This window comes from Idiotropiscis lumnitzeri, chromosome 3, assembly GCF_059441095.1.
Source record: "Idiotropiscis lumnitzeri isolate Australia: NSW breed Sydney's pygmy pipehorse chromosome 3, RoL_Ilum_1.0, whole genome shotgun sequence".
NCBI lineage: Eukaryota > Metazoa > Chordata > Actinopteri > Syngnathiformes > Syngnathidae > Idiotropiscis > Idiotropiscis lumnitzeri.
In genome coordinates this window covers 20722765-20742164 of record NC_142393.1, presented here as the reverse complement: position 1 = coordinate 20742164, position 19400 = coordinate 20722765, and the positions used below count along the sequence as shown (strand labels likewise).

The 19400-nt window shown below is 41.7% G+C and overlaps 2 protein-coding genes across 2 annotated transcripts; one reads left to right on the top strand and one right to left on the bottom strand.

The window, feature by feature from the left end:
- Positions 1 to 2111: 2111 nt before the first annotated feature.
- Positions 2112 to 8586, top strand: LOC148340310 (cyclic nucleotide-gated channel alpha-3-like). Its single transcript, XM_088290281.1, has 8 exons — positions 2112 to 2282; positions 5139 to 5192; positions 5343 to 5423; positions 6104 to 6160; positions 6340 to 6486; positions 6739 to 6840; positions 6930 to 7036; positions 7119 to 8586. Exons 1-8 carry the CDS (start codon positions 2275 to 2277, stop codon positions 8474 to 8476), a joined length of 1914 nt encoding a protein of 637 aa, XP_088146407.1. The 5' UTR covers positions 2112 to 2274; the 3' UTR covers positions 8477 to 8586.
- Positions 8587 to 9456: 870 nt separating this feature from the next.
- On the bottom strand, positions 9457 to 19400 carry LOC148340309 (ubiquitin-protein ligase E3A-like). The gene is made up of 11 exons (XM_088291176.1): positions 19085 to 19400; positions 18509 to 18553; positions 16918 to 17207; positions 13972 to 15221; positions 13754 to 13898; positions 13110 to 13315; positions 12875 to 13039; positions 12647 to 12802; positions 12287 to 12360; positions 11998 to 12141; positions 9457 to 10842 (listed from the first exon to the last, which is right to left on the bottom strand). The coding sequence occupies exons 1-11, from the start codon at positions 19159 to 19161 to the stop codon at positions 10722 to 10724; spliced, it is 2673 nt and encodes an 890-aa protein (XP_088147302.1). The 5' UTR covers positions 19162 to 19400; the 3' UTR covers positions 9457 to 10721.

Here is a 19400-nt window from a genome sequence, read left to right as displayed (position 1 = left end):
GCTAATATGCGTTTGACTCAAATGTTAAATATTAATTGTGGGCAGTTTGGTTCACTAGTAATTAATTCCAACTGTCTACCTTATGACAAAGTCAGCTGGGTAAAACCTCAATGACCCTCGTTGTAATGATGAACTGCACTACTAAAATAATACTTAGTTCCACGTGATAAAATGGAGTCAATCACACGAAACAAACATCAACAAAGACACAGTTCAGCTGTATGACGAAAAAAAAATCGAACGTGTATCTTTGTTTCTTTGTTTTACTTCGAGATGGGTGAGTCTGATTTTAAACATATTTATAGATGACGTTTTGCCACATCTGACCGCAAGAGGGCAGCAGTATTACGTGAATAACATTCACAAGCTACTGTGTTCTGTGTAGGGTTCATTCTAGCACGTAAAAAAAGAACCATTGGATACTTTTTGTATTGATTTTTTCAAGAAAAAAAACTAATAAGTCATGATTTTTTTATTTTCAACATTTGCATTAATATACTTTTTTCAACTATTATTATTATTATTATTACTCAATAGTACATGCTAATTGCGTTGGCTGCTATCCTAACTGGTCAAGAATGAACCTGGGCAGAGTTCCAGGGTGGTCAGGGGTGGCCATGGCTACCCCTGGTCAATCTGTGGCCACTCCCCTTCCCACCCATAGATGATACTTAGGGGGAATTTTTTTGCTTTTTCTCCACTCCATAAGGGTGATGATAAGGATAATGATGCTACTACCATGAAATACTGCTGACTGAATGCACAAGAGGTTAAAGATGATTAGAATGACAAAGCAGGTAGACATGTTCCAACCCATCCACCTCCCGTGGGAGCTAAAGGTGACACCAGAGTATATAAATTACATGGAAGGTACATGGCAAATCATCAGAGGTGACTAAAATATGTACATTGTACTTTTGTAGAAGTGTAAATACCTAAAAAATTTAAAGGGCACTGAATTAATTCCTGTACTTCAGTTGTTGTTGTGACTTTCGGCTTGTCTTAACAGTTCACAGCCCGAAAAGGCAACATGGATCCAACATCCCATGGGCTCACCACCTGTGTGAGGTGACAAAGGGGTCGATTGCTTTGTGAGCTGGGCGATGGCCAAAGTCAGGGATCTTGGTCAGGTCCTGACTGTTAATTGTGTTTTTGCAACAAACAACAACACAGAGTTACCACCCTGTTTGGAGTCCTTGGAGGGAGTGCTGGAGAACTCTTCACCAGGGACTCCCTCATTTGGCTGGGGGACTTCAGTGCTCGCATGGGCAATGACAGTGAGCTCTGGAAGGGTGCTTGCGCTACTCCTCCGTGTTGAGAGGAGCCAGATTAGGTGAGGTGTGTCCCACCGGCAGAAGGTCCCGAAGATGACCCGACACATGCTGGAGAGACTATGTCTCCCGTCTGGGCTGGGAACGCCTTGGGATCCCTCTGGAAGAGTAGGAGGAAGAAGTAGCTTTCTATCTGCCTGCCTAAAAATAAAAAATTCTCTTCCATGGATCCAGAAGAGTGATTCTTGTTACCCCAATAAATCAACTCCGCTAATATGAATACATGACGAGAATACATAACGTAGCTCGGAATTGTTCTCTAACCTGAGAGGTTTCGGGAAGATGCAAGTAGCCATGTTCAGATTAGCTCAAGCTGCCGAAGGATTGTCCCACAGCTGAGTCATTTTGGCCTTCACACGCAATAAGAGGCTTTTCCCAGCCAGGAAGGGATATAAATAAGCAGGCAGCTTTGACAAAAGTCATTACTGTTGATTTGATTTTTCGTGTTGAAGTTGACTCGTTGCAAAACTATGACAGCTGTATAATGAAATAGTCCTAAATAAGAATTTGGGGAAAATGGTGAGTGTCCAAATATGACAAAGCAGCTGATTGTCTAATAGAAGTGAAAATCAGTATAAAAGTAAAAACAAGGGAAAAAAACATTTTATTTTCATTCTTTTCGGTAGAAGAGAGGGTCGACCTATTCCTAACAACAGTGTGTTTCCATGTGGCTTCTGATTGTGATCCTTGTTCTCTTTGAGTCTCCTCCCTCTCCCACCTGCCTCCTCCCCCACAACCTTGGCTTGGAAGTGACAAGAGTGCATGATCATATAGGGACTAATCAACAACAGGACAAGATCGCTCCAGTTTGGAAGTGTTTTTCTGTTTTGTTCATAGGCAGATAGTAACATATCTTCATATTTGATGTGACTGGGATCATTCAGACGGGGAGCAAAGGTGGAATTACTGCAGAGCGCATGCTGAGCCTTCAAAATTAACGCTAATGTACAGGTAACCACACTATTTTATGGACACTTGCAAACTGGCTTTTAAGAAATTGGAATCATTTTAGAAAGATAAACGGGTACACAAATTCTAATTTTAGATATGATGAGCCATAATCTGGGCAAGGAGGATTTGAGCAGAGCTCACAAGACTAAACCTAAACAATTTTTCTTTTGTAAAGGTCGTACCTCATTGTATCTCAAGTACCTTGCAAAAATTTAACATTCACTTCCTGTATCTCGATTTGCTGTAAGCAGCGATAGAATAATTTTCCAAGGAAATTTCGTGATTCGTGTGAGACTGTCACTGTCCCTAAAGTTTAAAAAAAAAAATACATTAGAAGCTAAATTCATGTTAGAAGCATGGTATTGCAATTCCAAATACAAATAAAAATATCCAAAAGTGCTATTAGCAGCATTTAACATTTGCGAGCCATGACATCATTGTCACATGATTTTTCCCTCTAAGATGTCCCCCTTGATTGATGGGATGTGGATCAAAATTGGAAAGACCAAGCCCAGTGACGGGCCAACTTGAGTCATAGTTCCACTCTGTGCGAAAGACTGACATCTTTGCATTAAACTTCCAACGTATATTTTGGATACCGAAAAATCCTTCAGTCTTTTCTCTCCAAAATGGGTTTTTATTGTCAAAAATGTGTCAAAGGTTTTCATGATTAAAAATTAGTCTATTTTTTGTCATCATTTTTTTAAGTCCTCTTGTCCTCTTCTCTCATGGGTGTCCACCTGGCGCTATCGCCAGAGGGACAACTCATTTGCTACAAGCGAGTATGAGATTTTAGAGTACTATAATGCTGTGGCGGGCCGTGCATTTCACACGCAGGCCTTCAGTGAAGTCGTACTTTGTCCGACTTGAATAAATCCCCCTCATATTTCCATCATTTATGACAACACGGCTGGACAAATAATATACAGAAAGACACTTACACAGAGAGTGTTGGATGACCGAGCTTCTTTTGAAAGGTCCGTCTTGAAAATGGCCTCGCAAGTGTACATTCAATTAATCCACACTTTTACGTCCTTCGGCCATTGTGGTTTAAAAAAAAGCAAAAATATATTTTAGATTTTCAAATGGTCGCCAGTTACAACTTTCTGGTGTGCTGATTCCGCATAGCGCTGCCCCCTCACGAGTGAGTATCCAATCACAAGCCGCGTTCATCACCTTCAACTTAAGGCCATTGAGAAGGCCTTGCTGTCTTAACTTGTGATCTGATTGGCTATCGCAACTGTCTATCAACTGTAAGAGCTCCCTTGCTCGTCGGTAGGCGCAGCACGCGATTTTGACGCTCTCAAGTAACTCGATGAGCGGAAGTACTTCTCGGCAACTTTTAGTTTTCAAATTAAGAGTTTTCAGCGAACATAAGCTTAGTCAAATATAAAAATATTTAAATGTATGGTTTTAAAGTAAAATTAGCAATTTTTAATGGCAGCCAATGGGAGTCTTACAAAGTAACCTAAAAATAACTGTCGATATCAACTTGCATGTTTCAAAGATAGATAAGTATAGACATGCGTATGACCGTCCATTAATGTTCAAAACAATTCTTAACTAGTCAGCATGTGAATTTGACTGGTCCACTGACTGGATGTTAAAAGCTGGAAGTCGATTTACTGCTAATCCTGAGTTTTTCGCATCTTGACTTCCAATCAGACAATTTAAAGAGGAACTTAGAACTTGCCCATCTACTGTCGTTGATAGACTATAACGCTCAAAATGTACAACAAGGTGACACACTTCCAGTAACTACATGTGTCAGAGTATGAAAATAAGTTGGCTGTGAATGAGCGGACCAGATGTGGTTAGTCGTGTTAGCTTTGGCTATTCCAATTGTTTTTAGTCTTAAAGGGGAAGTCAATTCAAACATTTCCGATACAATATTATGTTCTATACACCCCAACTAGTCTAAAAATGATATTACGACAATTAACGTGTTTATTAGAGTATGAATTAAACAGACAAATCCACCAGTTGTTATCCATCTCGAGGGCGGCCATTTTGTCACTTGCTATTGACTGAAAATGACATCACAAGGCTTAAGGGCTCAGGTAACGACTCTAATGGCTCACCTGTTTTCTGGGTTTAGTCATGTCACGTTTGCAAGCAGAGCCAGAGGCCTGGGGTATCCAAACCCAGCGTTCGAGGGCTGTGTGTGCTGTGTGTTTTCTCCCAACTCCAACACACCTGATTCAAATGACCTGGATTGTTATCAGGCTTCTTCAGAGTTTGCTGATGAGCTGATTTTTGGAATCAGGTGACTTGAAGTAGGGAGACATAAAACACACACGACAGTGGCCATCGAGGGCCGGAGCTGAACGTGCCTGCCTTAGGCACTCTGATGTCATTATCACAAACATCAGAGAAAAACGTATGGTGGGAATAGGAACAGACCATTCTATTTGGTTCTTCGAGTTTCCATCCCTAAATTTCCCATCCCACTGACGGGCGAATATTGCTGACGTTGGCAGGGTTCGTCTGGGTTCGTTCAAGGTCGCAAATGTTCGATCAATGGTTGTCAGACATTTGCCTGTACTTTTCTTGTCGCAAAGGAATTTTGAAAATCAAAATGTTGTTGTTCCAAGTGACAAGAAAACTCATTAAAAGTGCTGGACAATATCTGGAATATGGTTTACAAACATATGGGACAATAAACAAATTTTGATGAAGGCAACATTCACTTCCTTCAAAAACACTTTCAATTGCTCGGCGCTCAGTGTGCTAGGGGCTTAAAATCCACAAAATCTCTCAGCACAACGACTGTACAAAATGCACTACACAGAAACACAAGAAACAACACATGAAACAAAGTCAATGTGTTTCCCTTTTTTTTAACCCTGTCTCTAGGCTGATGGACCCTCAAAGCCAAAACTGCTTTGAAGGGAGAGGACCACTTTACAGGTAAGTCTTACTGAGGTGACGATCATACAGAAAGCATGACCAACAAGTAATAACGACACGAAAACACTGCAAAAAAAAAAAAACAAAAACAAAAAACAAACAGCCCTTTATCATCATTGTGTGCAATTATTATTTTTTCTCTATCACAAGGCTGGCTCAAATGATGCACTCCGGTCCGAAGAGAAGCAGACCTGCAGAGTTCAGTATGAGCTTCTGTAAAACAAAGGACAGGTGAGTTGTATAACTATAGAATATTTTGACAGAAACAAGGATTGCCACTAAGAAAGATTAAAAAACTAAAGCTGTGCCTAGAGATACAACTGACCCAACGTGTTTTTCAAGATAAGAGCTGTCGGTAGACTCGTGACCAAAAATTGGCGATACAAGTGCGGTGTTGTGACAATAAACTCAATTCAACTCAATTCACAATTAGAAGCAATTTGCAATGTAGGGAAAATTTCTTCAAAAAGGCACTGAGCTGTTTATTGACACTCACAGTTCAATTTTATTGACAAACTAAAGAATTACACATTTTGCCTTGAAAACAATACATGGCTTTTCCTTATAAAGTAGGTTTAGCTTAATGCTAACAATGCAAATCCCCACAGACAAGGTAACAAATAGCATTTATATAATGTGACATGATCACAAACATTCTACGTTTCCAAATTTCATTTTTCTTTTTGGACAATCTACTTAAGTTCATAATTATGTGAGATCTAGTTCTGCAAAGCTAATTAAATTTCAGTGCTGGTACTGTATTCAAGAATTATTTTTGAGTTTATATCATGGAAACATCAAGCCACCAAATAATGACAGGAGGTGTCAGACTAGGAAAGGGAGTATGTCAATGTGAAAATCTGTGACAAAAGATGTAAAGTAATAAATTAATGTATGTGTTGTCCTTGTAGTTATTTTCAATGGCCTTTGGCTGAACAGAACATGAACAACTGCAACAACAATGACGGGTAAGACTATACACTTTATTAGAAAGCCACAGCCATTAATGTGAACTACTGCAATGGTTTTCCTTAAACTGTACTTAGAGTGTAACTAATGTCACAGTGCCCCCTTGAGGTCACCTGAGATATTGTATTAACGTCACCGTGTCATTAGGCAGCTGCTTAACAATCATCTTGTTCTTCAGCAAAAAAGATGACAAGAAAGAAGAACCCAAAAATGAGAAGAAAGATGAAAAGAAAGACGACAAGAAAGATGACAAGAAAGACGACAAGAAAGATGACAAGAAAGGCGATAAGAAAGACGACAAAAAGGATGAGAAGAAGGAAGAACCGTAAGTTGAGCACTGGTTTCTTAATGTCATTATATAAAACAGAAAAAGTCTGGTTTCAAATTATTGTTAAAATAAATTTAGAGATGAATGCAACATTACAAGCTTCATTTTCAAGTCAATTGCTCCATGAACTGAAGACTGGCCAAGATATATTTGGACTTAAATTATCAGAGAGCAATTCTTTATTATTATTTTTTAAATCAAACAGCTTGAATAAGATAAAATGTAAGTTGATATTACTGTTTTGTTCAGAAAAGAGGTGTGGATCATGGACCCTGCCACAGATACATACTACTACTGGTTATGGACCATATCCATCCCCGTCTTCTACAATCTGATTTTGCTGGTAGCCAGGTCTGAACATTTTTGCATTCAGTGTTGATTTTTTTATTTTAAAATGGACAAACTTTTTGAAAGTCTTTGTGAATGTTGGTGCACGACAGGGCTTGCTTCAATGAGTTGCAGAATAACAACACAATACTGTGGATAGTGTTGGACTACACCTCGGATGTCCTCTACCTTGCAGACACTTTTGTGAGAGCCAGAACGGGTTTGTGACCTCGCCTGATCTGCTGCAGTTGTAGTTTATAAAATCCTTCATGAGACAATAATCTTGTTGTTGACCATCATAGGTTTCCTGGAGCAAGGACTGCTCGTACGAGATGAGAAGATCCTGAAGGAAAAGTACATGAAAACACGGCAGTTTCGACTGGACATCTTGTCCATGATTCCCACTGATATTGTATTCATCCAAATTGGAATGAACAATCCCGAGTGGAGGTTCAATCGTCTCTTTAAGTTGGCTCGTCTCTTCGAATTCTTCGACCGAACAGAGACTCGCACCAATTTCCCAAACATATTTCGGATCAGTAATCTTGTGCTTTACATCATCATTATCATTCATTGGAATGCTTGCCTCTATTTTGCAATCTCTAAGGTTCTGGGCTTTGGTTCCGACACGTGGGTCTATCCAGCAATGAAGAATGCAGAATTTCAACGTCTCACCAGGCAGTACATATACTGCTTTTATTGGTCCACCCTGACGTTGACCACAATTGGGGAAACACCACCACCAGTCCGTGATATTGAGTACTTCTTTGTCGTGGCCGACTTCCTCACTGGGGTTTTGATCTTTGCTACGATCGTAGGCAATGTTGGTGCCATGATATCCAACATGGGTGCCGCTCGAGTGGAGTTCCAGTCCAAGATAGACTCCATCAAGCAGTACATGCAGTTCAGAAAGGTTTCTAAAGACCTTGAGGCCCGAGTGGTCAAGTGGTTTGATTACTTGTGGACGGAGGAGAAAACATGTGACGAGAAGCAGGTGCTCAAGAACCTTCCGGATAAACTCAAGGCTGAGATCGCCATTAACGTTCATCTGGAAACCTTGAGGAAAGTGCGAATTTTTCAAGACTGCGAGGCGGGTTTGCTTGTGGAGTTGGTCTTAAAACTTCAACCCCAAGTCTTTAGTCCTGGCGACTACATCTGTAAGAAGGGGGATATCGGGAGGGAAATGTATATCATCAAAGAAGGGAAGTTAGCGGTGGTGGCTGATGATGGGGTCACACAGTTTGTGGTACTCAGTGATGGGGCTTACTTTGGAGAAATCAGCATTTTGGGCATCAAGGGAAGTAAGGCGGGGAATCGAAGAACGGCCAACATACGAAGCGTAGGTTACTCTGACCTGTTTGCCTTATCCAAGGATGACCTGATGGAGGCGCTCACAGAGTACCCGGATGCTAAGAATGCGCTGGAAGACAAGGGGCGGGCCATCCTGATGAAAGACAACCTCATCGACGAGTCGCTTGTCACTGCTACCGACGCCAAAGACTTTGAAGTAAAAGTGAATGCGGTTGAGGCTAGCTTGGAAATTATGACACTAAAACTGAAGAAGTTAACGGAACACCATGAATCATCCCAGCGCAAGCTCAAACAACGGCTCAGTAATTTGACAAACCAAGTCCGAACCATCAAAGTAATTGATGAATAGCATGAGTTTAGGTGTACTTTCACTTAGCAACGACTCTGCAGATAGACTGTTGCTCCCACAAATGGCTCATGTTGACAATAAAGGCTGTTCATTCTTAATATGGAACTTAATTTGAGAAATTATGGATGTTTCGAGACCTCATGCTTGAGCATGTTCTTTAACATAACACCATACACAAACTATGTACATATCTGTATATATCCATATATATATACATATGTATATATAGCGATTAAATTTTTTTGCGATTAGATTAAAAAAATTAATCTCTATATATACACACACACACCAATATATAATATACACAAAGAAACCCACACGCCCCATTCAGTTTTGTCAGTGTCATGGCAGCATCCCTGACCAGTATTCATTCTCATCTTTTCATCACATTTAAACCATTTCCACACTGCACTAGCTCAGCAGGAGTAGCGCAGCAACCCAGAATGTCTTGACTTCCCGCTGCGCCGTTCTTGAATAGAACATACTGCAATCCAAAGCACCTTGCCGTCACAGCAGAAGTCTTGTTGACGCGTTGCTCTCTGCTGCCGAGCAACACCCCATTCCGGTCCCTTCCACTCACCACATCCACAAATTGGGTTGGACGAAATTGACGACGGAATGCTGCATCCAGCTAAATGCAGTGTAAAAACTGCGTAACAAGGGTGACAAGCTCGCTGCTGTAATCTGGAACAAAAAATTCAGAAAAATCTGACTCGAATATCGGAACTTTATTAGGAGTTAATCGGAGGCACTTTAAATGGTAGCAGGTATGTGCTGACCAACACTTAACGAGTTTAAATGTGATTAGTTTAATTCTGAGAACAGCCAGAGCCCCAATTTATAGGAGGGGATGGATCACATTAGTGGTGAGTAAGTTTAGGTGTAATTTATCTTGGTCTCTTTTTTTGTTTTAGCAATTGAACAGGGGTGTGTAGACTATCCACTATATACTGTATATACACACACTGACAAGACAAAAATAGTGGGGCACAGCTTTTAATTCATCTATCAATCAGGCAATGTTTGAGTTAAACACCCTCCATAATGAATTATACTTCATTATGCAGATACATCTTCTAAGCTTTCCAAGAACAATTTGGGTAAGGCCCCTTGGTTGGATGGATTTGACGTGGAATACTTTGACTGCCCTACAGAGACAAACTAAAATAGTGATAGCAAATCAGGCCCTCAATGGCACAGGAGTGGAAGCTGTCATAACAGCAAACTAGTTTATTTTAATTTCCAGTGGGTGAAACGGCCAGAATTTCTGAAACACTTGTCCATGCAATATATTTACGGCAAAAATGGACCAAATAAAGTGCCTTCTGGATTTCAGCCAATCAGCAACTGCATTATATACACACCGGTGAACGTCATAGTCTCAAGCGTGCTGATATATAAATACTGTTTGTTTGTTTTTATTTCATTAGTATTGTCAACACAGGAAGACATGGTAAACTAAAAAATGCTTCAGACAATCGTGGTGACCTGCGGCCCCAAAAAAAAAACATTCTGGAAAAAAAGTCTAAGTGCACTTACACAGCTCTGACAAGACCTCAGTCTGATCAGCGCCCCATCCCCACAAAAAGAATGACAACAGTGAGGGTGGGGGGGATTTGGGATGGGGGCGTTGGGGCCTTTGAGAGTGCAATCTTTTTTTTTTGTTTAGTTTTTTTTGTTTTTTAAGAAGGGCAAGAATAAGAATGGAATACGCCTTTATTAGTCCCACAACGGGTAAATTCACAATCCAGGAAAGGCTACTATTTTTTTTTTATTGTTATTATTTTTTTTTACTTTCTACGATGTTCTACTGGTCACCTTTCTTTTCAATAATCCTGGATGATAGCAACATGTTTGTCCCATTTTCAGAGATTAATAACCTTTGTTTCACTGTCGGATGGGGGGGGGACCCATGTTAAACCTAAAATAAATAGAAAAATCAAACTCTCTGTACATAATAAGGTAAGCGGGGAGGCAGCAGCACACCCATGTCAAGTGGGTGTGGGTACTTTGATCAGGACATCGCTGTGCTTACACTGAAAGATTACATCGTTTGACTATGCAGGCACAATAGAAGTATTTATTTCCTCCTGCTGTCGCTTACATTGCTTCGGATTTTTTTTATTGTATTTTTCTTTTAAAAAAAGGGCAACGTTAGATGGGTTGGGAAGAAGTCTATTTGCAGTGCGTTTGGAGCAGGTGGTGTAAGAGTGGTATTGTGCCGGTATGGGGTGGGTGGTGGGGCTCAGAGCATGCCAAACCCTTTGGCATATGTGATGGCTTTCAGCAATCGCTCCCTCAGCTTCTCCTTGCTGCTGTACTCGGGCAGCAGCAGCACATTAAAGCAAGTGTGAGATGTTGGTAACCTGGTGAGGGGAGAGGGGAAATGAATATCATCAGGAGCTGGTAGCGTATGGCAAGTCATTTATTTGCATTTATTCCATTTCCTCGATACCCATCTTAAGGTCCATACACAAGTATGCTCTGTCCTCACTGATAAGACAATTCAGCACACTACCACATCTATATAGGATTGTAAAAGGACGAAAAACTTCTGTTAAATTTCCATGGCAAGTTAAGATGGGAAAGTTTGGAACGGTGTTATAATTGAGTTAGTTTTGACAGGAAGAGATATCTGTGCAAAATGCCTTGAAAATTTTTGGATTAACTGTACATGAGTAGCTCCACTGTTAGTGTTCAAATAGCCATTGAATAATGGATTCTAACACAGCACGACCAATGCGATTAGATAGCCCGTACATGCCGTTTTGCATTGTTTGTTAGCATCAAGCTAATGGAATTTAATACAAAATTACGTGGGTTGGTTAAATGCATGTGTAATTCTCTTCAACTTGGATTTGCAATCTTGAAGTCTGTTTTTTGAAGAATTGCGAATTGAGTTCACTTCCACCATATATCGCTCATATTTCAGATTTTTGCTTCCAAGTCAAACCAAAAAAATAATTACATCTGGACAACGGCTCTTATCTTGAAAAAACAGGGAAATCGGGTATTTGTATCTCAAGGTATCACCACTGTAAGATAGCGCCCAACCATTTGACGTCACGTTTGTGTGTCGTGTGCAAAGGGTTCCATGTTAGAGGGCATGAGGTCAAATGAGTTGCATAACAGAGGCAAACTATTCGCTAATTCTGATTGCAGCAGTGATTGCATGAAGACGAGCATGACAGCTGTCAAATCTTCAACATGACCACTTTACAGAATCAGAATGCGCTTTATTGTCATTGTACTCAGTGTACAACGAGACTGGAGATTGAGATCATCAAAAAATACAAATGAGAAGCTCTGATCACTTTATAACAGGTATTTTGTTCTTTTTCATGTGCAGTGGGTCATAAAATAAACCTTTGATTTTAATTCGAGGCAGACGTAATGATTGCATAGCCTTTTAAGTTTTAGTTCGCATTGCCGTTCAACATCAATCAGCGTTAATTATGTTCTGCATGGACCTTAATAAATGCTCAAACAGCTTTCCATTGAAGCAGGAATATAGCGCTCACCGATCTGTGTCTGGCCCGTTCTTGGCAATAATCATCTTTAGTTTGCCGAGCCCCCCAACGGGTGCCCTGTCAGTGCCTGTGGTGAACTGAAGGAAGAGGCGCTTCTGTTCCTCGCCAAAAGAGTGCAATGTCTCCCAGAACTCCCTAAAAGGACCACCCAAAAAAAGGGGGTCAAAAATTGCTGGGTTGGTCATCTCACACAGCACACACATTTTTACATTTGCAAAATCTTTTGCAAATGAATAAATCAGTATGAATGGAACCCACTTCAGATGTTGATTGAGCTTACTTGATTATACGAGAATCTCGGTTATAGCCTCCATCGTATTCCGTTGTGTCTTCTAGTGCCAAGAAGTCTAAATTCTGGACAATAAACAAAACAGGTATTTGAGCTGACTGACCGGTCATTGATATGCACTCACCTCCATAGGTACACCTTCACACATTTATTCAAAGGTACAACTTTTTTTTCCGAATGTGCGCCTCTTTTGCTGCTAAACATTACACCACCACCTGTCGTTTGATGCTGTGAAACAACATCAAAGTACAAGCAAACATGCAATTGCACATTATCGATCATGCATCAATATGGTGTAGGTGTGCCTAATCAAGTGGTCGTAGATGTACAATATACAGTACGTGAGCTCACCCTGCTCCCGCAAATCAGTAGCTCAATTTCCTCAGGCCTGAAGAGGTACTTGAGTGGCGACTCGTTGGTGACCATGTGGAAACCTCTCCTGAACGCTTTGAACTGCTTCTCCACACTTTTGTTCAGCATGTATTCTGCATACTGAGCAACAAACTCCTGCACACATTCACCAATGTAAAGAATTGTGTCTTATGATTCCAACGTTACCAGACGGTGGGCGCGGCTCACCTTTCGGTTTTCATTCGTCACTGGAATTTTATCCCCGTTTTCCCTTAAATCATACATGAGTGGGTTCCCAAAGAGGTCTGTTTGAGAAATCTGGAACGTGATCATCATGTCCTCCTCCACGCTGCCAACATACTCCAGAAGCTCCTTCAGGCTCTGGTGCAGAATCTGTCGAGCACAAGTCCAATGATAAATAATAAAAAAAGTCATCTTGAATCACTGACAACTGGACACTTACAGGGTTGGCATCGGCAAGGTCCCTGAAGGTTCCTTTCTTGCCCATCAACTTCCTGTAGACCACCATTGGAAAGTGGACATCCAGGATGCAGTTGTTGTAGATGGCAAGGCCAAGAACTATGCCGATCAGCGTGTACTGGCCCTCGTTTTCAAATGACGAAGGGTTGAACCAAAAGAGTTTGGTGAGTTCATCATATGTGAACATGCCTGCCAGAGGAAAACAACACTTGTTGCATTAATACCCAAGACTGGATTTCCACTCAGCAGCGTAGTTCTGTTCAGTTTGATTCCCACAGTGAAAGTAATAAAACTTGTCAAGACTTGTACACAAATGTAAAGAATTGAGTCTTATGATTCCAACGTTACAAGATGTACCCCCCACACAAAATGTTAACAACGGTAACAAGCGGGAATGGCATCTACTACGTTGTTTGTGCATCACTGTTTAAATTGGGATACTCAAAAGCGGGAGTAACCCTGTCTGCTTACGCACGTAAACAGGTTATTCTGAATGTTTCAAAAAACGGAATTTTGACCAGAATACCCATCTGCAAAAATTTCTGTTCCAAATTGAATGATGATTCCCAACACCGAACTGTACGACTTGGGTTTGAGTGACGTTTCATTAAGGCTGGGTTGTCTTACCAATATCCGGGTTGAAGATCTCCTCAACCACCAGCTGAAAGAACTCTTTGGAAACACCTCCTTCATCGACACCTTGCTCCCCTTCGAACTCCACATACAGCTGCTTCTTCAAGTCTGCAGGATTCTCCATTGCGATCATTTCCAGCTGTTTAGAAGTACATTTCTTCAGTTATCAATATGGTCTCATCTATGAAAGCACAGGACTGAGCCACACGTACCCTGACCAGAGCATCATCAATGATGTGGTCCCGACGGACTTTCAGCCTCAGGTACGGATTAAGTTGCTGACCCTGCACTAAACTGTACAGCACGGTAATGCGTCGCTCGCTGTACATGCGGATGCGGTTGTCGTAATACAGGCCCAGATTCTTGGTGACAGCATTAAGGATGAAGGGACAGGTCATGAAGGAGAACTTGTTTTCAGTTTCAACCTTAAAGGAAGTGTAGTCCTTGTCCATCTCTAGCACCTCGTTCAGAGGCTCGTTGACAAATTCTTCAAAGGGGATGAGCGGCCGCCGACAGTCGTTGGTACGGATGCCCAACTCTGTCTCAAGCGGGTCCACCCGAGGGCCCTTCTTGTTCCGTCTCTCCTCGCCCAGCAGCTCCTGGAGGGTGAGCTCGCTCGACTCCGGGATGGGCTCCTCGTCCTCATCCTCGTTGTGCTCCGTATCAAGGTCGCCGCCTAGCACATTTGCATAGTAGACGATCTTCAAGCACTTGGTGGCCGCCACCACGGAGTCGTCGTCGTTCACCAGGTTGCGGCTGTTGAACTCGTTGCTGATCACTTTGTAGGTTATGAGCTGCTGGAAGGTCTCCACCATGCGCCGAATGTGCTCGGCGCTGTAGTGTGCCCACAGTCGCGACAGTTTGGCCTGAGCGGACAGCGGGAGTTTGCTCATGGCCTTGCAAAACTGTGGGAGGGCGATTTCTAAGTACTCTGGGCTATGGAGGTTGCTGTTCTCCATCACTATAACAAAGAGGTTCAGGTAATTTGGGTCACGGGAATAAACATTATGGTACGTTAAGTCACACTCTACGTTGGGTGAGAGGTAGACCAGTGCGTTCAAGAAAGCAGCTTCTATCTTCTCATTGGACAGCAGGCGCTCGTACACCCGGCGCACCGCTTCAATGTCTACCGTCACCTCGTCGGGACCCAGCTTTTGGACAGCGTTCTCTCCGGATGACCCCTCTCCGAGCCGCGACGACGAAGAGGTCGAGGAGTCCTCTTCCATGGCTGTGGTCGAGCAGGCTGCAGCCTCCTTTTCGTCCTCATCTTTGTCCTCGTCCTTTTCTTGAAGGGACTTGAGCTCCTCCTTGGTGTGAGCATTCGACCGTCTGAAGCTCTGCACCAGGACCTCGGCGCTAGAGAACACTCGTCCGATTACTCTGATGAGCGGCGAGTAATCCTCGTTTTCACCGCAGATATCCAAGATCTCATACACTTTCTCCTCTGTCAGGTAATTCACATCTGTGGAATAAAGGACGCCAAGATTAAATCCAAAACTAAAATGGCAATTAAAAGACAGAACAGACAAAGGTCAAGGCAGAATTTCAATGATAGTGGTGAATTATTCTTGATGTAACACAGGACCTCCAGTTCTGGTGCCTATGATGTGCAATTCTGCATTACAAAATCAATAAATTTAACTTATTTAACACTTTAAAATAAGTACTCAGTTACTCAGTGAACGCAGTTCTATTTAGCGTACTATGTGGAAGCCTCTGCTCCCAAGTGCACCTGAGTCACTGGAGCAAAACGGACAGACAGACTATACAGTAGGTAGTTTTACTTTCGGTTTCACTCGCTTGACGTTTGTTGGCAAAATTAAAAGTAATTTGCGCAGTTTTCACAGCTAAATTCATCAGTTTGATACCATATTAGTTGGACGTCTCTGGCGTCTCATCTCAGAGCAAAATTGCTGCTCATGTTACCTCCACGGGGCCTCGCAACTGACCGCTGCTGGAGTGTGGCGCACATAAGCAGAACTAAACCTGTAAGCGAGAAGTTATGGGAATTGTTTCTATAAGAATGTAAGAAAGATGCCAGCAAAGCCGAGTCAGTTTTGATGTAAAAGGAAGAGGAATATACTGTGGCTGTACTGAATTTACACCAACTGACCGGTACAAGATCGAAGGCTCATCTTCGGATATGCTGCCATGGATATTACGGCCCTGGATGAGGACCCACTCCACTGAAGTCATCTTCCTGCAGCACTTCATTCAATTGACTCTTATATTATCTCATCTATTATTGCATAGCATCATTGTATGTGTCAAATGTTGCCCAGTTGGCATCCATTGCAGCCTGGTCATCCTGGAAGGGGGATTCCCCCATCTGTGTTCCCTTCTCAAGGTTTCTCACTTTTCCCCTAATGAGGTTTTGTGAGTTTTTCCTTGCCCTCCTGGGGGTTAAGATCGGGGATGTCGATTGTGGCTATGTAAAGCCCTTTGAGACTGTCTGTGATTAAGGGCTATACAAATAAAATTGACTTGACTTGACTTGACTACTGTTCTTTGAGACGTCTCAACTCCTCTGAGCTCATCAAGTGGCACTTCTTCATCTAGAGGACAAAAAAATTTACAACTGCGAGTACATATATTGTTTATCAACATGTATTGCTGCAGCATTAGTGTTCCGTCGATTGCTTAAAATGTTACAGCGTTCCAAGATGGATCCTAATTAGCATTAGCCCTAAGCTAGTGGACTGAAAGGCTAAATTATGGGGTTGTTTTAAAGACAAGGTGTAACGCTTTCTGTTGTAATTTGACGGTAAACTTCAACTGGGAGAGACAGTAAAAAGCTTGAAGCCTCTTCTTTTGAAGAATTGTCAAATGTTTTCCAAAAGTGTTTCTTTTTGTGAGGTGGGTTACGCTCACCATACAGCACTGGACCCTCCTGTCTGCGCTCGCAATCAAAGCAAACAGAATCATCCAAAAGACAGCTTGTATCCCGAAGAATTTCAAAGTCGAGTCCCTTCTATCTCAAAGCACTTCTGTAAGTGTTCTATAATGACAAAGGCATTCAGTGCGCCAACATTTAATGGGTCCCTCCACCACTTCTCAAATTGTTTGGGTTGTTGCTTAAAGACATGCAAAACGGAAAGGCACAAATATTCATCGGAAGACGTACTTTAATTCTAAACTTTTGTTTGATTTTCACTGACCTTTGAAATTGTCCCGAACAGAGTGGACATCCTTATGGTTCATCTTGGTATTGCTACACGGTGAGTTCTCCAGGTAGACCGACGCTGTACCTTTCTTTGAGGGGTGGGGGTCACAGAGTTTGGCATTGACCTTGTAGAGTTCGAGGGCTTTGACAGCTGCCGCATTGTTGTCCATACGGCGGAAGCCGGAAGACGAGGCACACCATGAGTTGGAGCACGATTCATTCCCACAGCCCTCCGTTAACTGGTGGTAATAGCGCTCTATTAGATGCTTGGCAGCTGCTCGCTTCCTGCGCAAAAGAACAAGGAATAAAAACAGGCACAAGATATAGGGTATTATAAGAGCATGAAGCACATCCAATGTCACATTGTATGCAAATGCATTTACACCATGCACTTTGGTTGTATGAACTCAGCCAGTTTTTTTTCACTTCAACACACCCAAGAAAAAAGACATTTCTTACAAAATCACTTTAAAGTCATTCTGAAAATTTTGCTGACTCATGTATCATAAAACCAAATTCATCCAAGTTAGCCGCCAGTAAGGACAACGCTTCCAGCTGTACATGTCAAGTTATCTTCCAGATCACGAAGGTACATTTAAAATTCAAATGACCAATGTTAGGTAATCTTTATCATAGTTAGAAAACTGTTAGTTTGTTGATGCTACATTGGTGACTAGCGCTGCTAACTTACATATTTATAGTCGTACATTTTCATCTTCCTTGGGGAATCTCGGATTTACAAGCAGAAAGTGTTTTGAAAAATGTAATCTTCTAGAGGCGGGTCAGCTCAGATGACCACATTATTCTAGCACAAACCTTACTATCCAGAGTTTTGTACTCGACCCATGCAAATCTTGCTGTATGTTAAAATGATCAGCCATGTGTTCCAAGACAGGATGTTAACCTGATGTTTGTTATTAACTTTTCACATTCATGAGCATTGGCCAACTTTTTACTAAAAACCTGTACTGATGCCAGCCAGCTAATGTGGCATTGTCAAAAGGGAGACAAAGTAAAATTTTAGTTTTTAGGAAAATAACATGTATCAGAGCACGAATATATACAAACAACCCATCCCTTGATTTTGTATAGCATTTATCCCCACGGGGGTAACGGATGAGCTGGAGCCTCAGCGGACTTTGGGCAAGAGTTAAGGTATACTCTGTATTAGTTGTTCACCATAAAGACAAACCGCCACTTACAGCCACATTCACACTTTTGGACAATTAAGTCTTTCAATTTTAGAGGAACATTATTGTAATGTAGGAGAAAGTGCATTGAGAAAACATACAAGTACAAGGAGATCATGTAAACTCCAAACTGGAAGAACAGAGATTATATTTAAACCAATTATTTTTTAATTGTGAAGAAGGCATGCTACCCACATACTAAAATATTCACTATTTCTGCACATTAATTGCAAGCTGTTTTACTCACCCAACACAACAACCATAACCACAATAGCATCTAGATTATTGGCATTATTATGAATCCGTCAATCACTTTGACGTTATTGTATGACATCAGAATAGAGATTCCCACCAATTAAATGTACACAAGAGTGAAGTGTTTGGAAAACCACTTACATTCGGCTTGCTTCTGGGTTTTCTACTTCAGGCTCGTCGTATTGTCTAATGCATAAAACAATAACGTTATAAATACAACAATCACTGTGGTTATATGAGTGAGTTAATGCGTGCACATTAGGTTTGAAATTAAGATACTACACGATCATAGCCTTGCATGCAGCGAGAAAGCACGAGAGATCCACACTCGAGAAGATGCACAGCGGCAGTCAGCTAACGTTAACATTTGACAAATATATAAAGTTGTGTTTGTTGGATCCCAATGACATGTAACCCTCTATTAAAAATACATTAAGCAGAAAAATTGTAAATTATTAAACGGCCAATGGGACACAGAAAGAAATGATATTGGAGTGCCTATGTAAGCTAATGTAGCAGGCTAATACAGTACTGTACCGACTTAAAATAATTCATTTTTTAAATTGTTCGTTTATTAAAACCATAAGGGAATGTATTCACAAAGGTACTATGTTCGACACTATTGTGCAATGGGGCGTAAAGCGTCACAGGAGCGGCTGAGAAGAGAGCCAGCTAGCTCTCCCGGCATCCCCGGCTCTTTCCTTGTCGCGTACCCACCTGTCAGCTCCTCCTTCTGGGCTAATGTCGGCCTGTGGTGGCGCACACTCACAGTCCTCCTTCTCGTCGGAATTCATACGCGACTGTAACCTCACTTGTTTGTAACTCAGTTGCGGCGAGCGAACGTGTTAAGTCATCAACGGGTGGATCGGAGTGACCGTTGCGTTTGGCGAGAGGGATTTACACTTAAAAACTTCATTCATAAGCTTGCATTTGAGGGCTCTTTCCGCTGCCTGAGGTTAGCAGCCATATTTGGCTCGGCTTCACTGTCGGACTACGACCCAGAATGCACTGCGCGAGGCTCGGCGACAAAACC